Genomic DNA, 24,087 nt, shown 5'->3' on the forward strand with positions numbered 1-24,087 from the left:
CTCAGCAAAGCGATCTCCCAGTCTGCGCCCCATCTCTACGATGTAGAGAAGGCCACAAAAGGAAAATCAGATGCAGTAAATTAATCCTGTGGATACACAAATGAAGTGTTGCTTCACTTGAAAGACCTGCTGGAGCCCCAGACTGTGGGCCTGCTATTCTGCTGTATGTATGCATAAATTTAAGTCATTTTATTTACGTATTGTGGCATAATGTTAAGAGTGGCAACAATTAATCTGCATAGACTTTGGATGGATAACTAGTAAGGATACCGAGAGCATCATGTGGCAATATACTTTGCCTTTGGGATAGCAGGTTATAGGGAGTGATGCTGGTCAGATAAGGCCTCCATGACTAGTTGGTTACTGAAGTTTTGGTATTGGGACAATACATCAGTGAATCAGCTCAGGTGACCAAATACCATGTTTGCTAATGGAATTGGGAGGGTGTAGGAGGACATAAAGAGGCTTTAAATGGAATAAGCTAGACGAGTGACTGGGCAAACTTGTCAGTTGGAATATAATGCTAAGTTGTGCTTTTTGGTATCCTGAACTGAAAGGTAGAGTGTTTTCATATGAGGAGAGGATAGCTAATAATAATGTGCAAAGGCAATGGTGTTCCTGAAAGCCAAAAAAACAGAAGATAATGGAAATAGACAACAAGGCAGGCAGTGTCTCTAAAAGGGAAACACCGTTAATGATTCTGCAACAAGATTCCTTGTCGGAACTGGGAACAAAGACTACACTTCCTGAGAAGACTGAAGCAGGCAAGGCAACAGGCCACCCTCATGTCAAACTTCTGGAGGAGCTCTACTGAGGTGTGGTACAGTTGCTGCAGAGAAATGGATCAGAGGACCGTAAGAGTGGCAGAGAGGATCGTTGGGATCTCCCTCCCCCTCATCGATGCCAAGATCGTTGTCTGAAGAGAGCCGTTGAGGACCCCTTCCACCCCACACGCAGCATTTTTCAGCTGCTCCCATCAGGGAAGAGGTACAGGAGTATCAGATCCAGCACCACCAGGCTGAGGAATAGCTTCTTCCCACGGGCAGAGAGAATGAACGACCAGAGGAACTGACCACCCGAAACTCTCATATTCGTGAAACAGTAATTATTTATTTATTGTATCATGGAATACTTGTCCTGGATGTGTATTGTTTGTTTGTGTGTTATGTCTGGGTGTGTGTCCGCGTGTGTTTTGCATCGTGGACCGGAAAACGCTGCTTCGTCAGGTTGTATTTGTGCCATCAGATGGCAATAAACGTGACTTGAATTGAAAGAAAGAAAAAAGTTTGTTTTTGATTAGTGAAGAAGGGATGGGCAGACAAAGGACATCCTTGATAGTGTGAGACCAGGGACACAGCGATGGTAATCTGTTGATGATTATCTGGTGAATGAGGAATGCTAAGGAGAAGAGGGAACAAGCAAGGGAATATATATGCTGTGACATGCAGAGATGTCGGAGCATTGCTGATCAAAATATTAAGGGAAACGAGAGATATTTGAGTGGTTTTGGCAAATGTTGTTGAGGTATAAGATGAACTGCAATTTTTTTTGTCTAATATGATGGAAATGAAGCTTCAGCGAAATAAGAATGTCAGAAGAATGGATTTTGCTTGCTAGAAAGCAAGGAAGAGATAGGAGGAAATGTTCGGATGAGTGGGCTAACGGAAATGGATAAATTATTGATGGAGGAGAATGATTTATTTTCAACACTATATAAGCTCTTTCAGTTGACGCAACAGGATAAATAAAAGGGAGAATCACGAGAGGGACATCTATTCCAATGTATAAACACGAAATCCATACATTTCTATCGTAATTCTTCATGTAAAAAGATTTCATCTGAAATTCTTCCCCATGTGAAGGCATCTTTGAGGAGCCAGAGCATCTTTCTGCAGGCAGTTAGAAACAAGGAAATTGGAAGCTGAGTCAACTGTGGAACCTCTTACCCTGGTCTGAAAGACACTTGACGAATCCCCAGCCTCAGTCCTGGAACGAGCAAGGCGTGAGGCCTGGTATCAAAGCAAACATAGAGCAGAAGCAGAGGGAGATTCTCACCGCTTAATTTTTAAACTCTATGTTATAATCTTCCAAGCTATGTGAATTCAAAACCAGGAAATCTAGGGATCTTGGTCGTAAAACTATTTGTTATACATTGTTGTATATTAGTCATTTGGTGTAAAATCATGGGTTGCACATATATTTTTGAATCACCATTACTTTATGTCCCTGCTATTGAATAGAATGAGAAATAACACAGACTCCAATTTTGCAGATAAAATAGTAAGGCAAAATTAAACTAATGTACATTAATAAAATAATGAAGGGGCTTTGATCTTCTGGGATCCAGCTTTGAATTCAGAACAGATGTAATCTCTCTCACAGAAGTTAAAAAAGAAACTTACATCGTATGACATCTTTAGATACTATTCAGTGTCATGTAATAAAACAGAAATGTAATATTACGAGCCCGCCATAAAGCAGACAAAGATTGGCCATTAGGATTAGCATTGCCCAGCACACCTTATTGTCAAAGAAGGAGAAGTAAAAGTGCCTTACATCACATCCCTGCTCTTATATTCCTCTTGACATGAACGCCAGCATTGCATTTGCCTTCTTCACCAACAACTCAACCTGCAAATTTACCTACAGGATATCCTGCACATGTTCTCCCAGGCCCCATCCAACTCTCTTCCCATTTAAAAAGATGGTTTATTCTTCCCACCAAAGTGCACAACTATACCCTTCCTGACATTGTATTACATTTGCCAATTCTCTGACCATTTAGAGGGAGGGGCAGGAAGCGGATGCACCTGTAATATTTAACATGCATTTAGGTTGACACATGACTTTGCAAGGGATGCAGGTTTTTTGTTTGGAATATTTATTTATAAGGAAAGCAACCATGATTACAAACAATAAAATGGAACAATACATCAACATTTAAACATGGTTTCTAAAAAAATTAAAATCTACTAAAGAAAAAAAATGCAATCAACCCTCCCTCCAAACCTAACACGACACCCTCCCTCTAATCTACATCAAAACCTTTAACTACCCACAAGAAAAAAAGAAAAAGAAGAAACAAGAAACAAGAGGAAAATATTAAACACAGTTCACTTAATATGAGATAAGGAGACTTTTTTTTAAATTAAAAAAAAATTTGACATGTGGCAAGTACATTAAGCTGCAGAACAGTTACAGGGGCTGTTAAGATCAGTTGGACGGGGACGGGTTAGTGGACAAGGTCTGACCCTGGTTAGAATGACAGGGTTTGGGGTCAGATCAGCTACAGAATGTGTTCACTTGTGGACCCGTTGGTGCTTCCACAGGCCGGCTAACTGGGTTGAAGCTCTTGCCGCAGCTGAAGCAGGTGAATGGCCTCTCCCCGGAGTGGACCCGCTGGTGTCTCAGCAGGTTGGACGACTCAGTGAAGCCCTTTCTGCACTCGGGGCAGACAAACGGCTTTTCTCCAGTGTGGCCCCACTGGTGACTCAGCAGGTGGGAGGTCTGGATGAAGCCCTTGCCGCACTTGGGACAAATGAATGGCCTGTTTTCGGTGTGGACACGCCGGTGTATCGCAAGGCTAGATCTGTTGCCAAAGGCCTTCTCGCACTCAGAGCAGGTGAAAGGCTTTTCCCCGCTGTGGCCCCGCTGGTGCCTCCGCAGGTCAGAGGTTTGGATGAAGCCCTTGCCACACTCGGGGCAAGTGAAGGGCCTCTCCCCAGTGTGGACCCGCTGGTGGGTCAGCAGGTGCGAGGCCTGGGTGAAACCCTTGCTGCACTCAGGACAGACAAAAAGCCTCTCCTTGGTGTGGACCCGCTGGTGGGTCAGTAGGTTGGATGTCTGGGTGAAACCCTTCCCACACTCGGGGCAGATGAATGACTTTTCCCTGGTGTGGACCCGCTGGTGCGTCTGAAGCTGGGAGGTCTGGGTGAAGACCTTGCTACACACAGGGCAGGTGATGGACCTCTCCTCAGTGTGGACCCGCTGGTGTTTCGTTAACTCACTTGACCCTTCAAAGTTCTTCCTGCAGATGGAACACTGAAACGGGTTCATCGCTGGTTTGACTGTGGAAACGCTGGGTATCTCTGGAACAGAGGAAGTTGTGATGAGCGATCAGGGTTTGAATCCCGGCAAGGTCTGCAGAGCCGAATGGTCACAATTCGCCTGCCCGCCTTCCCGGGCTCCGTAGTTTGAATTTCTTGTCATGAGGCAGATGACGGAGCTCTGCTTCTTTAAGCAACGCAGGACAGAGACATCACGTGGGATCAAGATAAGGAGACTTGACGGCACTCAAGTCCCTATCTTTAAATTTTCAAATTGAAATGATCCAAATATGGACTCCAAACCTTTTCAAATATATAATACTTATCTCTTAAATTAGATGTTATCTTCTCCATGGGAATACACGACCTTATTTCCAAAGCCATCTTTGCAAATTAGGATCCATTTGATCTTTCCATGAAATAGCTATACATTTCCTCGCCATTGCTAAGGCTAGTCTCAAAAAAGCCATTTGAAATTGATCTAATTTATAAAACAAACACAATTCACTAATATCTCCAATTTAAAAAATTGTTTTGGATCTAAAGAAAATTGTATTTTCAAAATATTCTGTATACAATCTCTTACCAAAAACCCTGACCTTGTCACAAGATCATACTGAACGTAAAAACGTACCTTTCTGATCATTAACAATGGAAACACAAATCGGAAACACTCAAATTATATCCTTTCAAACGTTCCAGAGTTAAATATAATTGGTGTATAAAATTATAAGCTACGAGCCTATTTCTAACATTTACAATTGTTGTCATGGGATGCAAGGTTACGCATCCTGTGCAGGTTGGCGGAATTAGTTTAATCTGTCACTGGCACAGACATTATTGGCCAAGGGTTTTGCCCTGTACTGTTCCATGTTTGATGTCACACCATTCCTTTCCAAAGCTGCCTCTTTTCTCAAAGCCATAACTCTTTGCCTTTTTGATCTTTCTGCAAAGCCTCACATTTAAAAATGAAATATCAGAGCTAGGAGCAGGAAGGATTCAAATATTGCACTGCAGGGAAGAAGAATCAAGGGTTTGGATGGGACAACATGTACAGAAACCATTTGTAATGATCGCTGCAGGGTTACAAATCTGTAATGGCTGTTCAGAAGCACGTGGAAGGTGATGGCAGCTGTTCGCAATATAAAATAATTAAAGAAGAAACACAGACAGTGTGTCCATTGTGTACCTCATAAAGTAATGCTGGTCACCAACATTGAGATATGAGGTCAATCCTCACACAACACTGCGTTTTGGATCTCGTTCAAATCACTATTACAGACGTTGATGGAAGCCATAAGTCATCTGCCAGGGCTGGTTATTTCTTCACATTGGCTCACCATATCATTGTTTAAACTCATTCTTCTCTCTGTGTTTAATTGCCTCTCCCTGATTATTCCAATCCTCCCCTGGCCACCTTCCCAATTACCAACCTCTCTACAATAAGCTCATTTAAAGATTTACCCTGCCTAACCTAATTCTCTCCAAATCTCCTAACTGTTCGCTCCTGTGCTTACCAATCTATATTGACTCAAGCTCTGGAAATGTTTTGCTTGTAAAATTCTCAGCCTTCTTTCTAATTCCCTCCATTTCTGTCACTTTCCCTATCTACACTGAATATTACAACACAGTACAGACCCTTCAGCCTGCAATGTTGTGTGGACATACGTAAATTTACTCCTCAACAATCTAAACCTTCCCTACCTCACCCCCATAACCCTTTATTTTTCTTCCATTCATCTGGCTATCTAAGATTCTTTTGCATGTCACTGTTGTACCAGCTTACACCACGACACCTGGCAATGCATTCCAGGCACCCACTAATCTCTGAGGAAAAAAAACTTACCCCTGATGCCTCCTATAAACGTTCCTTCCCTCACCTTAAACAGATGTCCTCTGGTATTTGCTATTGTTGCCCCGGCTTAAAAGAATAAGTGTCCACTCTATTTCAGGCCCTCATAATCTATTAAATCGCTTCTCATTCTTCATCACTCCCAAGAGGAAAGCCCCAGTTCTGTCAATCTTGCTTCATGTGACATGTTCTCAAATCTAGCCAACATTTTGTATCCTCTCCAAAGCATCCACATGCTTCCTGTAATGGGGGACTGGGACTATCTCTGTACATCTCTCCAGTCTTACGGCTTTCGGAGATCTTTCATCCCTCAGGCATATCTTGTTTTCTTTGTTCTCTTTGATCTTTCTGATATCAAGAAGGAATTCCCTCCATTGGTAAATTGGAGGATCAACATCTTGCACTGCATTTCTGCAGACTCCAACCAGCATCAATATTGACCTCCAAATTCCAGTAACACCCTCCACCTTTCTCTTTTCTCTGTTGAGCAGAAGGACTTGGGAGGGCTTGTTCATGAATTGCAAAAAGCTGGGTTGCGAGTACCACAGGTTATTAAGAAGGCGAATGGAATGTTGGCCTTCGTCACTAGAGAAACTGATTTTAAGGGCAGGGAGGTCATGCTGCAACTCTACAAGGTACTGGTGAAGTCACACCTGGGGTACAGCATGCAGTTCTGGTCTCTGTATTTGAGGGAGGATATTCTGTCCTTGGAGGCAGTCCAGAGGAGGTTCACCAGGTTGATCCCAGAGATGAGGGGATTGACCTACAAGGAGAGACTAAATTGCCTGGGATTATACTCACTCAAATTCAGAAGAATGAGAAAAGTTCTTATAGAAATATACAAAATTATGAAAGGGATAGATAAGACAGAGGCAGGAAAATTGTTTTCACTAGTAGGAAAGACCAAAACTAAGGGAGACAACCTCAAGATTCAGGGGAGTAGATTAAAGATGGAGATTTTTTTTCCCCAGAGAGTAGTGAATCTGTGGAATTTTCTACCCATGAAAGCGGTTGAAGCTACTTCATTAAAGATATTTAAGGTTCATTTCGATAGATTTTTACATATTAATAAAAAGAATTAAGGGACATGAGGAAAAGGCAGGTAGGTGGATTTGAGTCAATGATCAGATCAGCCATGATCTTATTGAATGGCGGAGCAGGCTCGACGGGCCGGATGGCCAATTCCAGCTCCTATTTCTTATGTTCTCTCCCTATTCTCTTGCTTTTCCTCATGCATCTGACCCCTTCTCTTTCTCCTGTCCGTCACCCACTCCCTTCCTCCTGCGGCCCACCCCTTCCTCCTATCGGAGAGCTGCTTTCTCATCCCTCTGCCTCCTCCCCCTATCACCTCTTAGCTTTTTCCTCCCCCTCCCACTGGCATTCCCCTTCCCCTCCAACTTCCCTCACTCCCACTGTCCTATTCGGGTAGTTGTCCGATCTTTGGCATCACTCAGGCTTGAAACGTCGACTGCCTATTGATTTCCATGGATGCTGCATGACCTGCTGAGTTCTGTGTTTATTGTTCCATCTATTGGCATCTTCCTTTTTCTTTCTCCTCATCTTCTTTCTCAAATCCTCGCTCCTTGTGATTCGTTTTAATGCTTCTTAATGTGGCTTGATAATGCTCCTCCAAAGTACCTCAGAATATTTTTATCTCCATTATATTACACTCTATTGTAAAAGTTCTATATTAAATTAAGTTGGTGTTAACTAGAAAGACTGATATTTGCATGTTTTCAAACCATTAGCTTTGAACTAATATGGTGAGAGATGACTGTTCTTTTAGTGACCTCTTTATCTTAAGTAGTAAATCACAAAAATCTGTAGACACCTTGGTTGAAGTTTTTTACACTTCCTCACACCCTGTCCCCTGCAAGGATTTCATCTTCCTCTCTCAACGTCTCCACTGCATCTCTTCTCAAGATGAGGTTGTCCAGTCCAGATCTTCCAAAATATCTACCTTCTTCCATCAACCTCCACCACCATCAGCTCAGCCCTCACCCACATCTCCTTCATTTCCCACTCATCTGCCCTGGCCTCCTCTGGCCCCAGATGAATAGAATCCCCCTCATCCACACCTACCACCCCACCAACCTCCTCATCCAACACATTGCCCGCTAGAATATTGGGTACTTACTACAGGATCCCACTACCAGACACATGTTTCCCTCTCCTCCCCTTTCAGCCTTCCGCAGGGACGGCTCTATCTGCGATTCCTTTGTGCACACATCCCTCCCCACCCATCGCACCCCCGGCAACTTCCTCCCGCAGGAGGTGCAACACGTGCCCACACCTCCTCCCTCACCATGGTCCGTAATCCCAAACAGACCTTTCAGATGAAGCAATACTTCACTTGTACATCCAGAGAACTTATTTACTGCATCCGGTGCACCCTTTGGTGTGTTCACTACATCAGAGAGACCGATCGCAGACTGGGAGATCGCTTTGCTCAGCACCTCCTTTGCTATATAAAGAACAATGTTTGACCTGCTGAGTCTCTCCAGCATCTTGTGTTTTTACTATCTTTACCTTTAGTGGTCATAACCTATGCACTTGCTTCCACATAGCAACTGCATACTTAAGGAAATGCCAGACGTGCAACTGGCTGATCAAGGCAGATGGGAACCGAGTGCCTTTACTTCTGCTTCAGGGAGGTCAAGGAGATGGCATTCTTATCCAAGGTTTACTTCCTGGCTTCTGGGTGCAGAGGTCCTGGGCCGTGACCCACTACTCTCTCCAAACATAGGAAAACAAAGGATAATTCAAGATGCATGAAATTCGATTCCCATGAAGGTTTGTGTCTCAAAGGCACACCTGGTTTATCCACTTTTCCCTGATGAGTGAGAATATAATTTACTGTTTATAAAAGTCCTAATCAGTTCTATAATGATTGGAGATGAGTTCTGATTTAAACATTTGAGAGATTACTTAATCCTGCTCCTACCCTCTCCCTCCAATATGAATTATGCATGACTGACCCGTTAAAGTGCCATCAGTCCGTTTTCAAACTGCCACATAAAATGGGGTGCTAACCGGGCAACCAGTTACACGGTAATTAGAAAGGGTCCGACCTGGTCAACCCTGTCTGAATCCAACCGGGTCACTGACCTACCTCAGAGGTAGTCAGGTGACCCAGTTAAACATACCCTAGGTCGCGCCCACAGGCAATTTGAACAGTAAAATGGCCGACCCGCTTATTCTGGTGACGTCAGCGCTTGCGTGCATGCATGATGGGCAGCCAGCATCAAACCTCTGGCAGTACTTCCGGTGAGTACGTGACACGAGATTGCAGGGGCAGGATCCCCCTTAAATTGCCGGGTTGGCGATTAAATGGGTAGATCCCCCTGCAATTTAAAAGGTGCTTCCAACGGCTACCCAGGTGCAGCAGTTTCAAAGAGGTTGGTCACTCCACCTTGCTACCTGAAACACTAACCACCACTGCTATTTTAATTGCTGGGTTTTTGTCTCTTTAAAGGCCACATAGAGGCAGATACCTTGTTCTATTTAGTCATCTGATAATATCATTTCAATATTAATTGTGGCAGTAATGGGTAAAGCTGGAAATGGACACCGTCATTGACCTCTCCAATTTCCATGAACTCCTCCCCCGTGTCTCTCTCTTTTCCTTTCCTTCTCTCCTTTCCTTCAGCTCCACACCTCCTTCCCTCCCCATTCAGAGAGCTACTTCCTCCCCCTTCTCAGCTTTGCTCTCTTCTTCCCTCCCACCTGCATCCATCTACGACCCCTTACCTGTTAGCCCATGCTCCTCCCCCTGCACCTTCCTCCCTCCTCTCCTCCTTTCCCCCCCCCCTCTCTCCCCTACCTTCTAATTTAGGTGCCTGTCTGATTTTTCTTATACGTTGGTTACCCTTCACCGCCTGTGGACGCTGCCTGACTTGCTGAGTTTTTCCACCATATTTGCATTTTGCAGCAGTTCTTTTGAGCATCTTTTTGGCTCACATGGGAGCATATCCCAGAAGGAAACCATAAGCCTGAGTGTGGTGATATGTTTGATATATACAGTAGTATATATGGAGCTGGCCCGCCCACTGATGACATACCCTAGGACTCCTCCTCCGTGGTCCTGGGCCATAAAGGTTGAGCCACCTCTCCCTTCCTGCCATTCCTAAACCTTGATCGAGGCCAGCAAGGTTCTTCTGTACATTAAAGCCTATCGTTCCCTCAGCCTAGTCTTTGTGGTAACTGGTAGTGAGGTTTTCATTCACCCTCTGATCTCAGTCACCTCCTGATCCCCTCTGATTACTGTCTTGGTGAGAAGACACTCGGAAGCCATTTTCATTTTCCAGTAATTCACGCCTTGCCTTATTGCCAGATTTTGTTACCACTTTAAATTGGAGATGAAATGTAATTCAATGCAAAATTAAGACCAAACTTTGAACAAAGAAAATTACCACGAGAAGTGAGTGGTTTATGAAAGGTGGAAACCTTAATTAAAAGGTAGGCTGGTGGTTAGACAATGGTAACATTTAAAGAACAGATGCAGGAACTGCATCCATATGCAGATGTTTCCTTTGGTGGGCAAGTCGAGGACAAAAGGGCACTTCTTCAGGATTGAAGGGCGTCTGCTTATAACAGGGGAATTTCTTCAGCCAGAGGGTGGTAAGTCTGTGGAATTTGTTGCCACAGGTGGATGCAGAGGTCAGGTCATGGGGGGGGTGTCAATCTAAAGAGATTGATTGGTTCTTGATTAGCCAGGCCATCAAAGGTTATGGGGGGAAGGCCGGGCAGTGGGGCTGAACAGGAAAATGGATCAGCTCATGATTGAATGGCAGGGCATACTCGATGGGTTGAATAGCCTATTTCTGCCCCTATGTCTTCTGGTCTTAGTCCAACCTTCTTTTGTGTTCCTTGCCTTTATTTCCAAATAAACAAAAGGGAAAATGACCTAATCATGTTTACAAAAGAAGTTTTGGGGCGGCACAGTTAATGTAGCTGTTATCGCGACGTCATTACCGCACTAGCGATTGGGACCAGGGTTCGAATCCCATGCCATTTGTAAGGAGTTTGTATGTTCTCCCCTTGAACAAACCCAGTTTACTCCCACTGTTCAAAAGCATACGGCGGTGGGAGTGGGGGGGGGGGTGTTGATTGTGGGCCAATTAGGTGTAATTGGGCGGTGCTGGCCGAAAGAACCCATTGCCGTGCTGTAGGTCTAAATTTAAATTTCAAGTGGAAGAGATAGTAAATTCAAAGAGGAGTCAAATGAAATCTCCTGATAAAGGAACCAGCCCTGTGGATTGAGAGCGGCTTCAAATTCAGCAAAAAAAAAGGGCCAATACATTGATTAAGAGAGCGAAAATTCTGTTCAGGAGTAAACTTGCAAGGACCATAAAAGCAGGTGGTAAAAGTTGCCATCAGAATGTGAAAAGAATATTAATGAAGACAGTTTGGGTCCTTCGCAGTCAGAACTGAGCACCATTTACATTGAGGGACAATGATTTGACAGGGAGAGCACATAAACTTTGCAGAAATGTGGAGAGTGAAGCATTTCCTGGATAAGCAGATTTGGCGCCTTTTTTCTCAGGACCTGCTTGGATCCCTTATTTTTCCCCATCACTCGGCAGCTCTTCAGCACTATACCCACCAATGTTACCATCACCTCTGTGTGGGCTAGGGGGTCCTGCTCCACTGATCCCTATCTCCCTTCCTACCGCCCTGTAGGTAAATCCTATTCCTTTCCCCGAATACCTCAAGCTCGGACCAAGCTGTTGCAGATTTTAAAGAAAAGTTCTCTGACCCCTTTAATTGGTAACAGGCACTTGAGGTTTGGGGGTCAAATCCCCCTGACAGGGCGTGATCGTTACTGAAGATTCATGAATAAATTAACATCCCAGCTTTAAGTTACAAGAAGCACGTGTAAAAAAACGAACAGTCGCTGCTCGTGCAGAAAGTCTCAATTGCTGATGTTTCTTGACAAATAGCTGTTCTTTACTTTCTGATTGGTTCGAGCTCAATCTATCAACACTGGATAATTCTGGCAGGAATTCCAGCATGAGGTCAAGGCCAGCTCCCATGGCTCCTGTTAGCTATACCGACTAATGTAAACATTTCCAACACTCACTTCAATAATTTATGCATTGACTGTAATTTGCTTGTCATAGAGTTGTAGATTTCGACAGCATGGAAACAAGCCCTTTGGTCCAACTTGTCCATGGCAACCAACCATTTGCCTGCATACAGCCCATGTTCCTTTGAACCTTTCCTGTCCATTGTCCTTGTGCACATTTTTTTCTCTCTCTCTGGTTAGGGAACTATTATGAACTTGTGTGTGTGTGTGTGTGTGTGTGTGTGTGTGTGTGTGTGTGTGTGTGTGTGTGTGTGTGTGTGTGTGTGTGTGTGTGTGTGTGTGTGTGTGTGTGTGTGTGTGTGTGTGTGTGTGTGTGTGTGTGTGATATCATTTTGAAAGTGAATGTGTTTTGCCCTCCCCAATTCCAACACACCAATCCCCAATCCTGCAAACAATCTGGAGCAGAGAATCTAGAGAGAGCAGGATCCCCTTGCATTGATTGAATTCTATATTTATGCAACGCCCTGTTCTGATGAGAGGGTCCTTTATCTGAAAGGCCCACAGTTTTGCTCTCGACAGCTGCTGCCTGACCTGCCAAGTATTTCCAACTCATCAATATTTTTGACTCAGATTTATGGCATCTGCCACTTGCTGCCTTCCTGTATAAGCCCTGATTATGGAATAAAGGTTACTGACCAATTTTCAGATTTTAAATGATTCAAGCATCACCTACAGATGTGTGGGTTATTTCATTAATTGCTATTCAATATCAGTCTGTACATTGCATTGTGTCACAGCACATGACATTTTACAAGCCGCGGAGCAGTATTTCACAAAATCACTCACTAATCTACCTTGCTGATCCAAGCGGGATCAGAAAAGAAAGAAATAGGAAGGAGAGAAAATCTATGGGTTTCTGTCCTTTTTCCTTAATGAGTTAGTCATAGATGGTTAAAATAAAATGCTGGAGGAACTCAGCAGGTCTCATAGTGTCCACAAGAGGTAAAGATATATTATCGATGTTTCGGGCCTCAGCCCCACACACAGCATCTTTCAGCTGCTCTCATCGGGGAGAGATATAGGAGTATCAAAGCCAGCACCACCAGGCTGAGGAACAGCTTCTTCCCATGGGCAGCAAGAATGCTGAATGACCAAAGGAATTGGTCACATTAACCATCCGAGACTCTCATATTCATTAAACAATATTTATTCATTTATTTATATATAAGAAATACTTATCCTGTGAATGGATTGTTTGTCTGTATGAGTGTTTTGTCTGCATGTGTTGCCTGCATGCTTTGTACCAAGAACCAGAGAACGCTGTTTCATTGGGTTGTACTTGTACAATCAGATGACAATAAACTTGACTTCTTCAAGATAGGGTTTCATGTTTCACCAGTCATGGATGGTGCACATCAGACACATTAAAACCTCGTTATCTATTTTACCAGAGACAACTTAGTGGTCTAATTGAAGTTTATTCAGGGCACTGAATTTGCAACTAAACATATTGGAAAGAAGTGCTAAGCCATATATCTTTAAAACAAAATTAAAACTCAACTGTAATTATTAACATAGACTATTGGAATGAGAATATGCCATTTATTCCAAGGAGCCTGATCTCCTTATTTTTCCATTGAAAATAGTCATGGCTTGGTGCTGTTGTGCCTTGCAATATCACCAGTTAACGAAACATCTACCTATTGCATGTTTAAAAATAATGATAATTGACCGGAGATGACTTATTGTTTCCAAACGGGAATTACAAATTTCCAGTAGCCTACTGATAGCTGGAAAAATTGCAGGAAGTATTAAGCAGGTCAGACAGTGGCTGTGGAAGGAGAGAAATATGAATACTTGTTTGCAAAACTTTGATGTGTGGAAGGAGACAGCATGTACATTTCAGGTAGATGAAATTCTTTGTCCTGAAACGATATAGATGTCTCTCCTTCCACAGTCACTGCTTGACTTGTGTTTTGAACAAGATGCAGCCAGAGAGCCACACCACATGGAAACAGCCCACCACATACACACCAACTATCAAGTATCCATCTGCACACACAATCTCGTCAACATTGCCACCCTCCCCCACATCCCCACAATCTTCCACCTCTCTCCAAAACTAAGGGTAATTTATTGTAAGTAATTAATTTAGCGATCAACATATCTTTGGCGTCTGGAAGGATAATCCGCATGGTCATTTGGAAAATGTAGATGTTCCACACAGATGGCACCAGAGACTAGATTACTGTGTCATTCTTCCATCCAAACTAACCATCACCAATATATTCTTGAACTCAATCAAACTGGTACATTTTAAATTTAAATTAAATTTTGTAACATGCCCTTTCGGCCCACGAGCCCAATTATACTCAATTGACCTACGACTCCCGGTAAGTTTTCTTTAACAGTGGGAGGAAACCGGAGCACCCGGAGGAAACCCATACAGACATGGGGAGAACATACAAACTCCTTGCAGACAGCGTAGGATTCAAACTGCGGACCCGGTCGCTGACGCTGTAACAGCATTGCATTCACCTCTACCCTTCTGGTTTAAATTCCATTATGCTGAGATCCAGCTTCTTTTATGATGTTCAAGGTTCCTTTTATTGTAAAATAATAATACATAAAAATATAATATACATGAGATACTTCAACTTTTGTCTGCCATATGACAAACAAAGAGTCGCTGTGAGTATTGCCTAGCGCCCCTGACACTAAGTGAAAGAGAAGAAAAAGAGACATCGAGTGTCCGTGGATTTGCCTCCAGCCCTCCCGTGCCCTCTGCAGCCACGCAGACTCCAGTTCAAACCATTGCCAGGTTGAAACCTCTGACACGATCATGAAGGCCCTTTGTGAGCTCCGCTTCCCTTCATCAGCCTCTCGAATCTCAGTTCCAATACCTGGCTCCTGGGACCCAGTTCCCAGCAGCCCCTAGCCTGTCAGGGTCCTCCAGCCACTGGTCCATTGCCGTGGTCATCTTCCCTGTAGGGTCATCTCCCGGGCGACAGGAAGTAAGCATCCAATGACATAATTGACCGGTTGGCATGAGTCCGATGCGGTATACCTCAGCTCACAGCGAAAACAGACGTCTAGCAAGAGAATTATTCTCAAGGTACTGCTGAGTTCCAGGGAGGGCCATGGCCCACCCTTTCATCCTTTAAGTACAAGTGGGCAGTCAGCTGAAGATTAAAGAGCTCGTCAGCTGAGGGTTGACAGGACCTGTCGACTTCACTGCTGTAGACAACGGAGTGTTAACTAAGAGTATTAGAGATCAATTTCATTTTAAAGCACAATGTGCACTTTGTCTTCTTGTTCCCTTGCATTTTCAAACTTTTCCTTAGTTTTTTTTTAGAATTAGTTATATTGTATGTGCAATATTTTGGCACTGTTCTATTCCAGTTTCATTCTTTATTTAATTTCCTTCGCTGGCAACACTGCAGCTTTCTTGTTTCTGTGTCAGTATCTGGAGAACTCTGGAAGTCTATGCCATTGAATATATGCTGGCTAAAATGGACTATTTAGGTTAAATCCCTCTTCCCAGCTCTTTGTCCATTGTTTCCTGAGGTTTGGATTTTCCAACTCTCACTCAGATGTCATTTAAATATTAAGAGCATCAAAACTTATTCATGAGCTCTGTCGAGCTGCAGCAGTTTGCAGTGATGGCCTTCTGGTATCAGGGCCCCACTTTACTTCTGTGGGCCTTTGCCAGGGAGCATTTAACTGTCTGGTTTCCTTCTATAGGGAAACCTCCTGTGAGTTTCGTTCAACTTCCTCAGCTTCATCAGGGTTGAAGCTGCCCGGTTGGTGCCATGGGTTTAGAGGACCTCAAGCACTGATGGGGGTGTCGGTGAGGGCTTTGTTAGGAGGGAGGAGATCATTTTCCTCAGTTGATTGGATGGAGATTGTGAGGACCTGCGACTTCACAGTGTTTGGTCAAGAGTATGTGGTAATAGATGGATAAGATATAGTGGACCCTCCTGTCCTTATCCACCTATTATCTCCTACCTCTGGGACTGTGCTCCTCCCCCTGCCCCTCCCCCCCCCGCCATATGGTTTGGGTGTGCCCACATTTTGTCACACCTTAATGAAGGACTCAAGCCCGAAACATTGGTTACATTTCTTCATCTTTGCTATATTAATTACAGTTTTTGACCTGCTGAGTTTCTCCGAAGCTTTTACTTCGGACGAGAGTGGGCCAGCTTAGGCATCCAGGGGTCAGAATGGACTTCGAGTAGAATAAATTGGCCATTCAGTGAACTGAATCTGTACCAGCACTTTCAAGAAAACTCCATTCTCCCGAAGTTTCCATGGAGAGACTGCACAAACTCAGGTTGTGTTTTCTGGAATTCAAAGGTTTGTGGTGGGATTAGAAATCAAGATATTAAGGGAATGGATCGATAGCGACAGAGCTTGCAACCACTAGAAATACCGTTTTATTTGCAGCTGAGGAGATGGTTTCAGCCCTCCCTATAAGGGATGCTGACCTCTGGCCTCTGAAGTGTTTCATTTTAAACCCTACCAACATTCGGAAACTTTACATCAGTGGGTCTCAACCTTTTTCTTCCCACTCACATCCCACTTTAAGTATTCCCTATGCCATCGGTGCTCTGTGATTAGTAAAGAATGGCTTAAGGTGGGATGTGGGTGGGAAGAAAAAGTTTGAAAACCACCTTTTTAATTGGCCCTCATTGACTCGTTATGTGCACAGTTTCAGAACTCCAAAGGACATGGGCCAATGGCAATTTTTCTCAGGCAAAATATTTCAATAACAATTGGGTCTAGAGCAGTGGTTCTCAACCTTCCCTTCCACTCACATCACACTTTAAGTAATCCCTTACTAATCACAGAGCCTAGGGATTACTTAAAGTGGAATGTGAGTGGAAAGAAAAAGGTTGAGAACCACTGGACTAGAGGAAACGACACTAGTTTGTCCAATCTTTCCCCATACCTTATACCCTCTAAACCAGGTAACATGATGGGAAGACTTTTATGTACCTCTTGTAGACCATATGACAGGAGCAGGATAAGTGGAATAAGACCAGTTAGTCCATCATCTCCCCACCATTCCATTATGGCTTCTTCCCACGTGCAGTGAGAATGCTGAATGACCAAAGGAACTGCTCGCACTAACCATCCAAGACTTTCATATTCATGAAACAATAATTATTTATTTATTTGTATGTATGAATGTTTGTCCTGCATATGTGTTGCTTGTCTGTATGTGTGTTATGTCTGGTTGTGTGTCTGTGTGTTTTGCACTGAGGACTGGAGAACCCTGTTTCGTTGGGTTGTAATTGTGTAATCAGAAGACAATAAACTTGACTTGATTACCCCATTCTCCTGCCTTCTTTCCATAACCCTTGATTACCTCACTAATTAAAAACTTATCTAGCTCTATCTTAAATATACCTGAGGTAAAACACAGGATTCTGTTCACACAGTGGTTAAGTGAAAAAACACACAAATGCTGGAGAAACTCAACAGGTCAAGCAGTGCCTTTATGTATCACCAACGTTTCAGGCCTGAGCCCTTCATCAAGGTGTGGGGGAACATGAGGGATGTCAGAATAAAAGGGGGAAGGGGAGGGGGTGGTGAGGGTGGGAGATGATAGGTAGAGAAGAGGGGGACACCACAGGAGGTGGGGAGAGGAGTCTAGGCTAGGTGGAGAGAGAAAGAGAGTAGGAACTGGAATAACTAGTTAAGGGGGGAGTGGGGAAAGGCAAGCTGATTAGTGGAATAGAGTGAACTCAGTGTTCATGAGGGTGCCCAGACGAAAAATGAGGTGCTCTTCCTCCAATCTGCGGGTGGTCAGGGTGGGGTAATGTGAAAGGCCATGGGCAGACATGTGAGCTTGACTCAGAATTGAAATGGTTGGCTACGGGGAGGTTGCTTTTGTTGCGGACACAGAGGAGATGCTGAGCAAAGCGATTTCCCAGTGATTTGGATCCCACAACCATCCCCAGCTACGAATTCCACCACTCTCCCCCCCCCCCACCTCCCCCACCGGATAAATAAATTCCTCATCTCTGTTCTAAAGGGATGTTTTTTTTGTATTCTGAGGCTTTGACCGCTAGTCCCAGATTCCGCCACCACAGAAAACATCCTCTCCACATCGACTCCACCCAGTCCTTTCAGCTGAAGAAATGATCATTCCTTTTTGCCTTTGACATAAAGTTGATCAGAGTGGTGCTGCTTGTTGATTAAAAGGTGCCCAACAGATTTTCCAGGGTTACAGAATGTTGTCTATTATCCAGGGCAGACAGATGGCTGAGTATTGAAAATCCCTTCTCTTCAGAATAAACAGCATTGAAAATTCCATCTCCAGTTACAACAAGGAATTAAGCTTAGCTTTTTGCAGAAAAGATTTACTAGGATGTTGCCCGGACTTCAGGAACTAAGTTACAGGGAAAGGTTAAACAGGTTAGGACATTATTCCCTGGAGCGTTGAAGAATAAGGGGAGATTTGATAGAGGTATTTAAAATTATGAGGGGGATAGACAGACTAAATGTAGATGGGCTTTTTCCATTGAGGGTGGGCGAGATACAAACCAGAGGTCATGAGTTAAGGGTGAAGGGGGAAAAGTTTAGGGGAAACATTTGTGAGAACTTCTTCGCGCAGAGAGTGGTGGGGATGTGGAACGAGCTGCCAGCTGAAGTGGCGAATGCAGGTTCAATTTTTACATTTAAGGAGAATTTGGACAGGGATGAGAGAGGATGCAGGTCAGTGTGGCCTGGCCAGAATAATAGCTTGGCACAGACGAGAAGGGCTGAAGGGCCTGTTTCTGCACTGTAATGTTTTATGGTAAAGGCAGAATGTGATGGTGGTGCCCAGCAGGTTTTCCAGGGTTCCAGATTGTTTTCTGCTCTCCAGGCCAGAAACAGACAGCTGAGAATTGAAAATCCATTCCCTTCTGAAAAAACAGTATTGAAAATTCAATCCCGATTGAAAACAAGAAATTAAGCCCCCCCTTAGTTTCCATTCTATATTCATCGTTGGTTTCAATACTGCCTGCTTTTATGGAGTCTCTCTGGCTATTCTGCGTGCAAGATTTATAATTCAATATTCACAGGACTCTGTGGTATGGGAAGATCCCAACTTTGCTCCCTGGAGTGTTTCGCAACCGCTGACCTCATTCAAAGTGGCTGAGGTGATGCTCCACTGGGCTTCGGGAATATCGTGAGCGGGAAGAAAAATCGACCAAGTCCCCAGCTAGCTTCCAACTGCTTGCCAGTAATCCTTGTTCGGAGGTGCACATGTGAAAGCTTTGCATTGAGACAGGTTTAATTGCCCAGTGGCAATGCATCTCCCAGTGAACTTGTCTGCCAACTCTCAGTGATTTGGATGAATTATGGTGGCAGGGGGTCGCTCCTTTAACAAATTTTAAAAAATAGCAGTCGTATCGAACAAAGAAGGAAAGAAATCCACGGAGAAAAGGGGAACAGAAAATTGGCAAAACATCTCATTAAAAGAGGAAATAGAAGTTGGTATCTGTCCTAATAAAACACTTGGATACATATTTGAGTTTAGGGAATATGAAGCAACAATGGGGCTTCTGTATCTAATTGTAATCTTCACCTGCTATAGCATCAAGATGCCTTGGAAGTAATTCACGAAAAACATCACTGCTCAGTTAAAGGATTTGGTTTGTTTGGAAAAGTGGGCTGAAAGATGGCAGATGGAATTTAATGTAGACAAGTGCGAGGTGCTGCATTTCGGAAAAATAACCGGAATCGGACATATGCAGTTAAGGGGAGGCCATTGAGGTATACAGAGGAACAGAGGGATCTTGGAGTTATGGATCAGAGCTCATTGAAGGTGGATTCCCATGTAGACAGGGTGGTTAAGAAGGCATATGGTATGCTGGCCTTCATAAATCATAGCAGAGAGTATAGGAGCTGGGAAGTGATGCTGCAGCTGTTTAAGGCATTGGTGAGGCCAGGTTTGGAGTATTGTGTTCAGTTCTGGTCTCCAAATTATAGGAAGGATATAGATAAGGTGGAGAGGGTGCAGAGAAGGTTTACAAGGATGTTGCCTGGTTTACAACATCTAGAGTACAGAGAAAGATTAAGGAGACTGGGACTTTATTCATTGGAATGTAGATGGTTGAGAGGGGATTTGATAGAGATATTTAAAATTATGAAGGGAATAGATAGACTAGACGTGAGTAGACTCTCCTGAGGGCAGGGGAGGTTGGAACAAGAGGGCATAAGGGTAAGGGGAAAAAACTTTAGGAGAAATGTTAGAGGGTGCTTCTTCACTCAGAGAGTGGCGGCAGAATGGAATGATCTTCCAGAGGTGATAGTTGTGGCAGGGACCTTTCAGTCATTTAAGAGAATGTTGGATGTGTACATGGATATGAGGGAGTTGGAGGGTGGGAGGAGGGAACTAGTGGAATTGTTCAAGTGAACCGGCGCGGACTCGAAGGGCCGATATGGCCTGTTTCCGAGCTGTAAACGGTTATGCTTATAAAGTTATGATCATTCAGAACAAAGGCATCTAAGATGGTGGTGTTGCTGGAGCCATGGTTAGCGGCAGCCCTGCCGCTGGTGCAGACCCGCAGGGAGTGAGCAGAGTAGATATGCAGCGCACCGCTCTGGGGTCCAGCCGCCCAACCGACTGCCGTCGGCTCCACGCAGGCTTTGTGCAGCCCCTTGAGGGAGTTGACAGTGATTTTAGTTGAAATCCTGCAAACACGGGTCCGCGCCCAAGACGGTGGTGCCTACCAATCGGCAGCAGCCGTGAGGGGCTGCAGACTCTGGGGAAGAAGCAGAGGACTGGTTCAGGGCACCAGAGGACGGGAAGATCACACTCCCACCTGAGAGGAAGAGGCAGAGGAGATGACCTGCAGGGACGGTGACCACTGCGGCATTCTAGCGAGGGGGGCTCTGCGAATGGGGGGGGGCCAGAGCATGCAGCGGCTTGCTGGCGACTCGAGGCAAGGGACCCGCGGAAGCCATGGGCTGCTGGAGAGCACTGCCAGGAGACTCGCGCCGGGCTATGGACTGCTGGAGACTGGCTCGAACTGGCTGGAGAGGTGCCAGGTTTCAGAACCTGGATTGGAAGGAGGTGTCGAGGGCGCAGAGGGGTTCCTGACCGTGTTGGAGGTTCGGATCTGGAGCTCGGGTTGCCAGTGATTTGGACGGGACTCTATGTGGCTGCAGAAGTGCTGGATTTGAATCTATGGATACTCAGTGACTCTTGCAGGGTTGGGGGGGGGGTGGGGGCTCACTTTTGCTTTTTGTAAATTTGACTACAAAAGGGACTTATGCAATTCAGGTTGGTGGTGAATCTGTCTCCCTTGCAGCAGGCAACAAAAAAAAAGAAATTTCATGTAATATTTACTATGACCATAAATTGAATCTTGAACCTTACATACCCAAGTTGCTCATGACATTTCTTCGGAACAAGATGCAGTTTGTATTCAGATGTTTTTGTTTCCTATTTCCTGGGACAGGAAATTATTGTAAGTATCCTGCTATTAAACATTCGAAAAGAGTCATAATGAGTAATTGGTATCATATTAGGTAAAGGATGTGGGAACGTGAAGTAGGAGTGAGTAGTAGGATTCAATCCATCGGCCTCATCACTTCAATCCCCACACAATTACATTTATATGTCAGAATTATTCACCATTAACTCTTGTAAAGGAATCTGAGTATCTGCTTTTTCAAACTTTTTAAGTTCAGTCATGAAGTGAAGACAATTCCATTTGCATTAGGAGTGTGTATGCTCGTGTGCAAAACTGGACAGCAGTTCCATCTTCAGCACTGAATCTTCTTTAAATTGTCTGCAGAATTTCCATTCCTCTGCCTGTTACAGATGTCATCAATCCTCTCTGATACGTTGCTCACGGGTTTACATTGAGAAATTGGTGCAAGAAGCACCAACCATGCACTTCAACCGGACACCATTAACATCGACTCCTCTGGTTTCTGCTAGGCCACTCCCCATTCCCCCCCTCCCTCTGTCTCCTTTCCTCTAGCTCTCCACTCCCTTCCCTCTCCATTCACAAAACCGTCCGTCTTCCCTGTTTTCTGTTGCGCCTTCCTTCCTTTATCCAGCTTTTACCTCTTGCCCATGGGCCCGTGCTCCTCTCCCTGACCATTCCCCACCACCATTTTTGTTAGGCTTCTGCCTATATTTTGTTCACACCTTGAAATGATGGTTAGCTATCTTTACCTTTGCTATATAAAGTACGCTGTGTTACCTGCTGAGTTTTTCCGGCGTCGTGCTTTTACCGTGAAGCAAAAATAAAGCACGAATGTCTGCAGACACCGTGGATGGAGTAAAAAACACGACGTTGGAGAAACTCTGCAGGTCAAACAGTGTTCTTTATATAAAAAAGATAAAGGCACAGAACCAATGTTTCAGGCTGGAGCCCTTCATCAAGCTTTGAAAAAACGTAGGCGGAAACCCAAGCAAAATCTGGGAGGGGCATGGGGAGTAGCACATCAATTCCGCACCCCACTCCCATGTTCACATGTCAGTCCATGGCCTCATGCGCTATCCCACCAAGACCACCCGTAAATTGGAGGAACAACATGTGATTTTCTCCCTGGGCACTCTCCAACCGGATGGCATTAACACCGACTTCTCCGGTTTCTGCTAGCACCCCCCACCACCCTTCCCTTTCCCTTCATCTTTTTTTGCTCTCCAGCTCTCCACCCTATCCCCCTCCATTCACAGAGACATCCCCCTTCCTTCTGCCTGCTGGTGTGCCCTGCCTTCCATATCAACCCATTGCATCCTGCCTGTGGCCCTACTCCTCCCACCATCTTGTTCAGGCACCAGCCTACATATTTTCATACCTTGATGAAAGTCTCAAGCCAGAAACCTAGCTTATTTTCCTTTATCTTTCCTATTTGTAGTAGGCTATTTGGCCAGCTGAGTTTCTCCAGCACCGTGCTTTGTCTTTTTATTTAATTCTCCAACATTTCAGAAGTTTTGATTTGGTTGGTGATCAAGGCAGCTATTCTTTCTCTCCTCTGATTCCAAGTCCTCCTGTTAAAAAATGTTTCCAGTTCCATTCCCAAAATGCTTGCTCTAAAAATTCTGACTTACTGAGTCGGGACTCAGATTCAGTTCATCCTTGCTTGGCTGGTGGTGGAGGGAGTGAATCTTTTGAGTGGAGCATGGGTTGCCTGTCAAGTGAGCTCCTTTGGCCTGGATGGTACTCAGCCTCTTGTTGGAATGACTGCGTTTCAACATCTGCGGCCTTCTGATGGGGGGACCAACGATCTCAGGAATGAGGAGTTGAATCGCGCGCTGGAGGTTACCCAGTTTCTGGACCCCCCCCCCCACCATCTTGCAACTTTCATATTGCCAGCCCCCCCATATAAGTCTCAGGTCAACGGTGACTTGAAGGTGCCCACTGTAGCCATCATGGTGACGGTTATACAGTTCAGCATCATGATCAGGTGATTAATCATGGTTATCCCCTCGCTCCATTGTGGCATGAATGCTACTTACTTTGTGTCAGCCCTGGTCACAGTTCCTTGATCTATTCAGACAGTCAATTAATTTTCTGAGACCCTGCTAAATGGAACTGAGTGCTGCTTAATAACCCAGTTCAAACTTTATGGTAGTTACTAATAAATGAACTAAAGATTCTAAGGCAAATTCACAAGCATGGATTCCTCATCTGTGTCCCGTTGGCCGAGCTTATTGACCTCCAGCTTTTACGTCCAAAATCAGCTTCTTTTTGTGGTTCTTTTATTGTAAAACATAATATAGAGTTTATACTTCAACCTTCGTCGCTATGAGCATTGCTCAGTGCCCTAACAATAAGAGAAAGAGAAGCAAAAGAAAGTCCCTTCAGAATCACTGAGTGTCTGTAGATTGGCCTCCAGCTCTCCCACAAGTACTCCAGTTCAAACCATCAGTGACCCGCGCTCCAGTTCCAAACCTCCGACATGATCATGAAACCTCAAGGCTCTTTGGAAGTCCTCCTTGCCCTCAGCACCCTCTCAAATTTCTGGTCCTTATGAGCCTCCTGCAGCCTGCAGCCTGTGTGGGTTCTTCAACTGCGTCTCCAGCGGCCCGCAGCCTGTTTGAGTCAATCGACTGCAAGTCGCCAACGGCCTACGGCCTGTGTGGGGCCCTTCAGCCACTGAGCCCCAGCTTGGTCCAAGATATGGCTCTAACCAATGGAGACTTC

At 44.6% G+C, this 24,087-nt stretch overlaps 1 protein-coding gene across 1 annotated transcript; it reads right to left on the bottom strand.

Moving 5' to 3' along the window:
• Positions 1-3,250: 3,250 nt before the first annotated feature.
• LOC138752265 (zinc finger protein 239-like) lies at positions 3,251-4,184 on the bottom strand. The gene has a single exon (XM_069915227.1). The coding sequence runs from the start codon at positions 4,054-4,056 to the stop codon at positions 3,283-3,285; it is 774 nt and encodes a 257-aa protein (XP_069771328.1). The 5' UTR covers positions 4,057-4,184; the 3' UTR covers positions 3,251-3,282.
• Between the last annotated feature and the right edge of the window lie 19,903 nt (positions 4,185-24,087).

Source organism: Narcine bancroftii, chromosome 2 (genome assembly GCF_036971445.1).
Source record: "Narcine bancroftii isolate sNarBan1 chromosome 2, sNarBan1.hap1, whole genome shotgun sequence".
NCBI classification, from domain to species: Eukaryota; Metazoa; Chordata; class Chondrichthyes; order Torpediniformes; family Narcinidae; genus Narcine; species Narcine bancroftii.

Coding starts and splice junctions, on each gene's coding strand:
- LOC138752265 (XM_069915227.1), bottom strand. CDS start 4,056: ATGAACCCGTTTCAGTGTTCCATCTGCAGGAAGAACTTTGAAGGGTCA.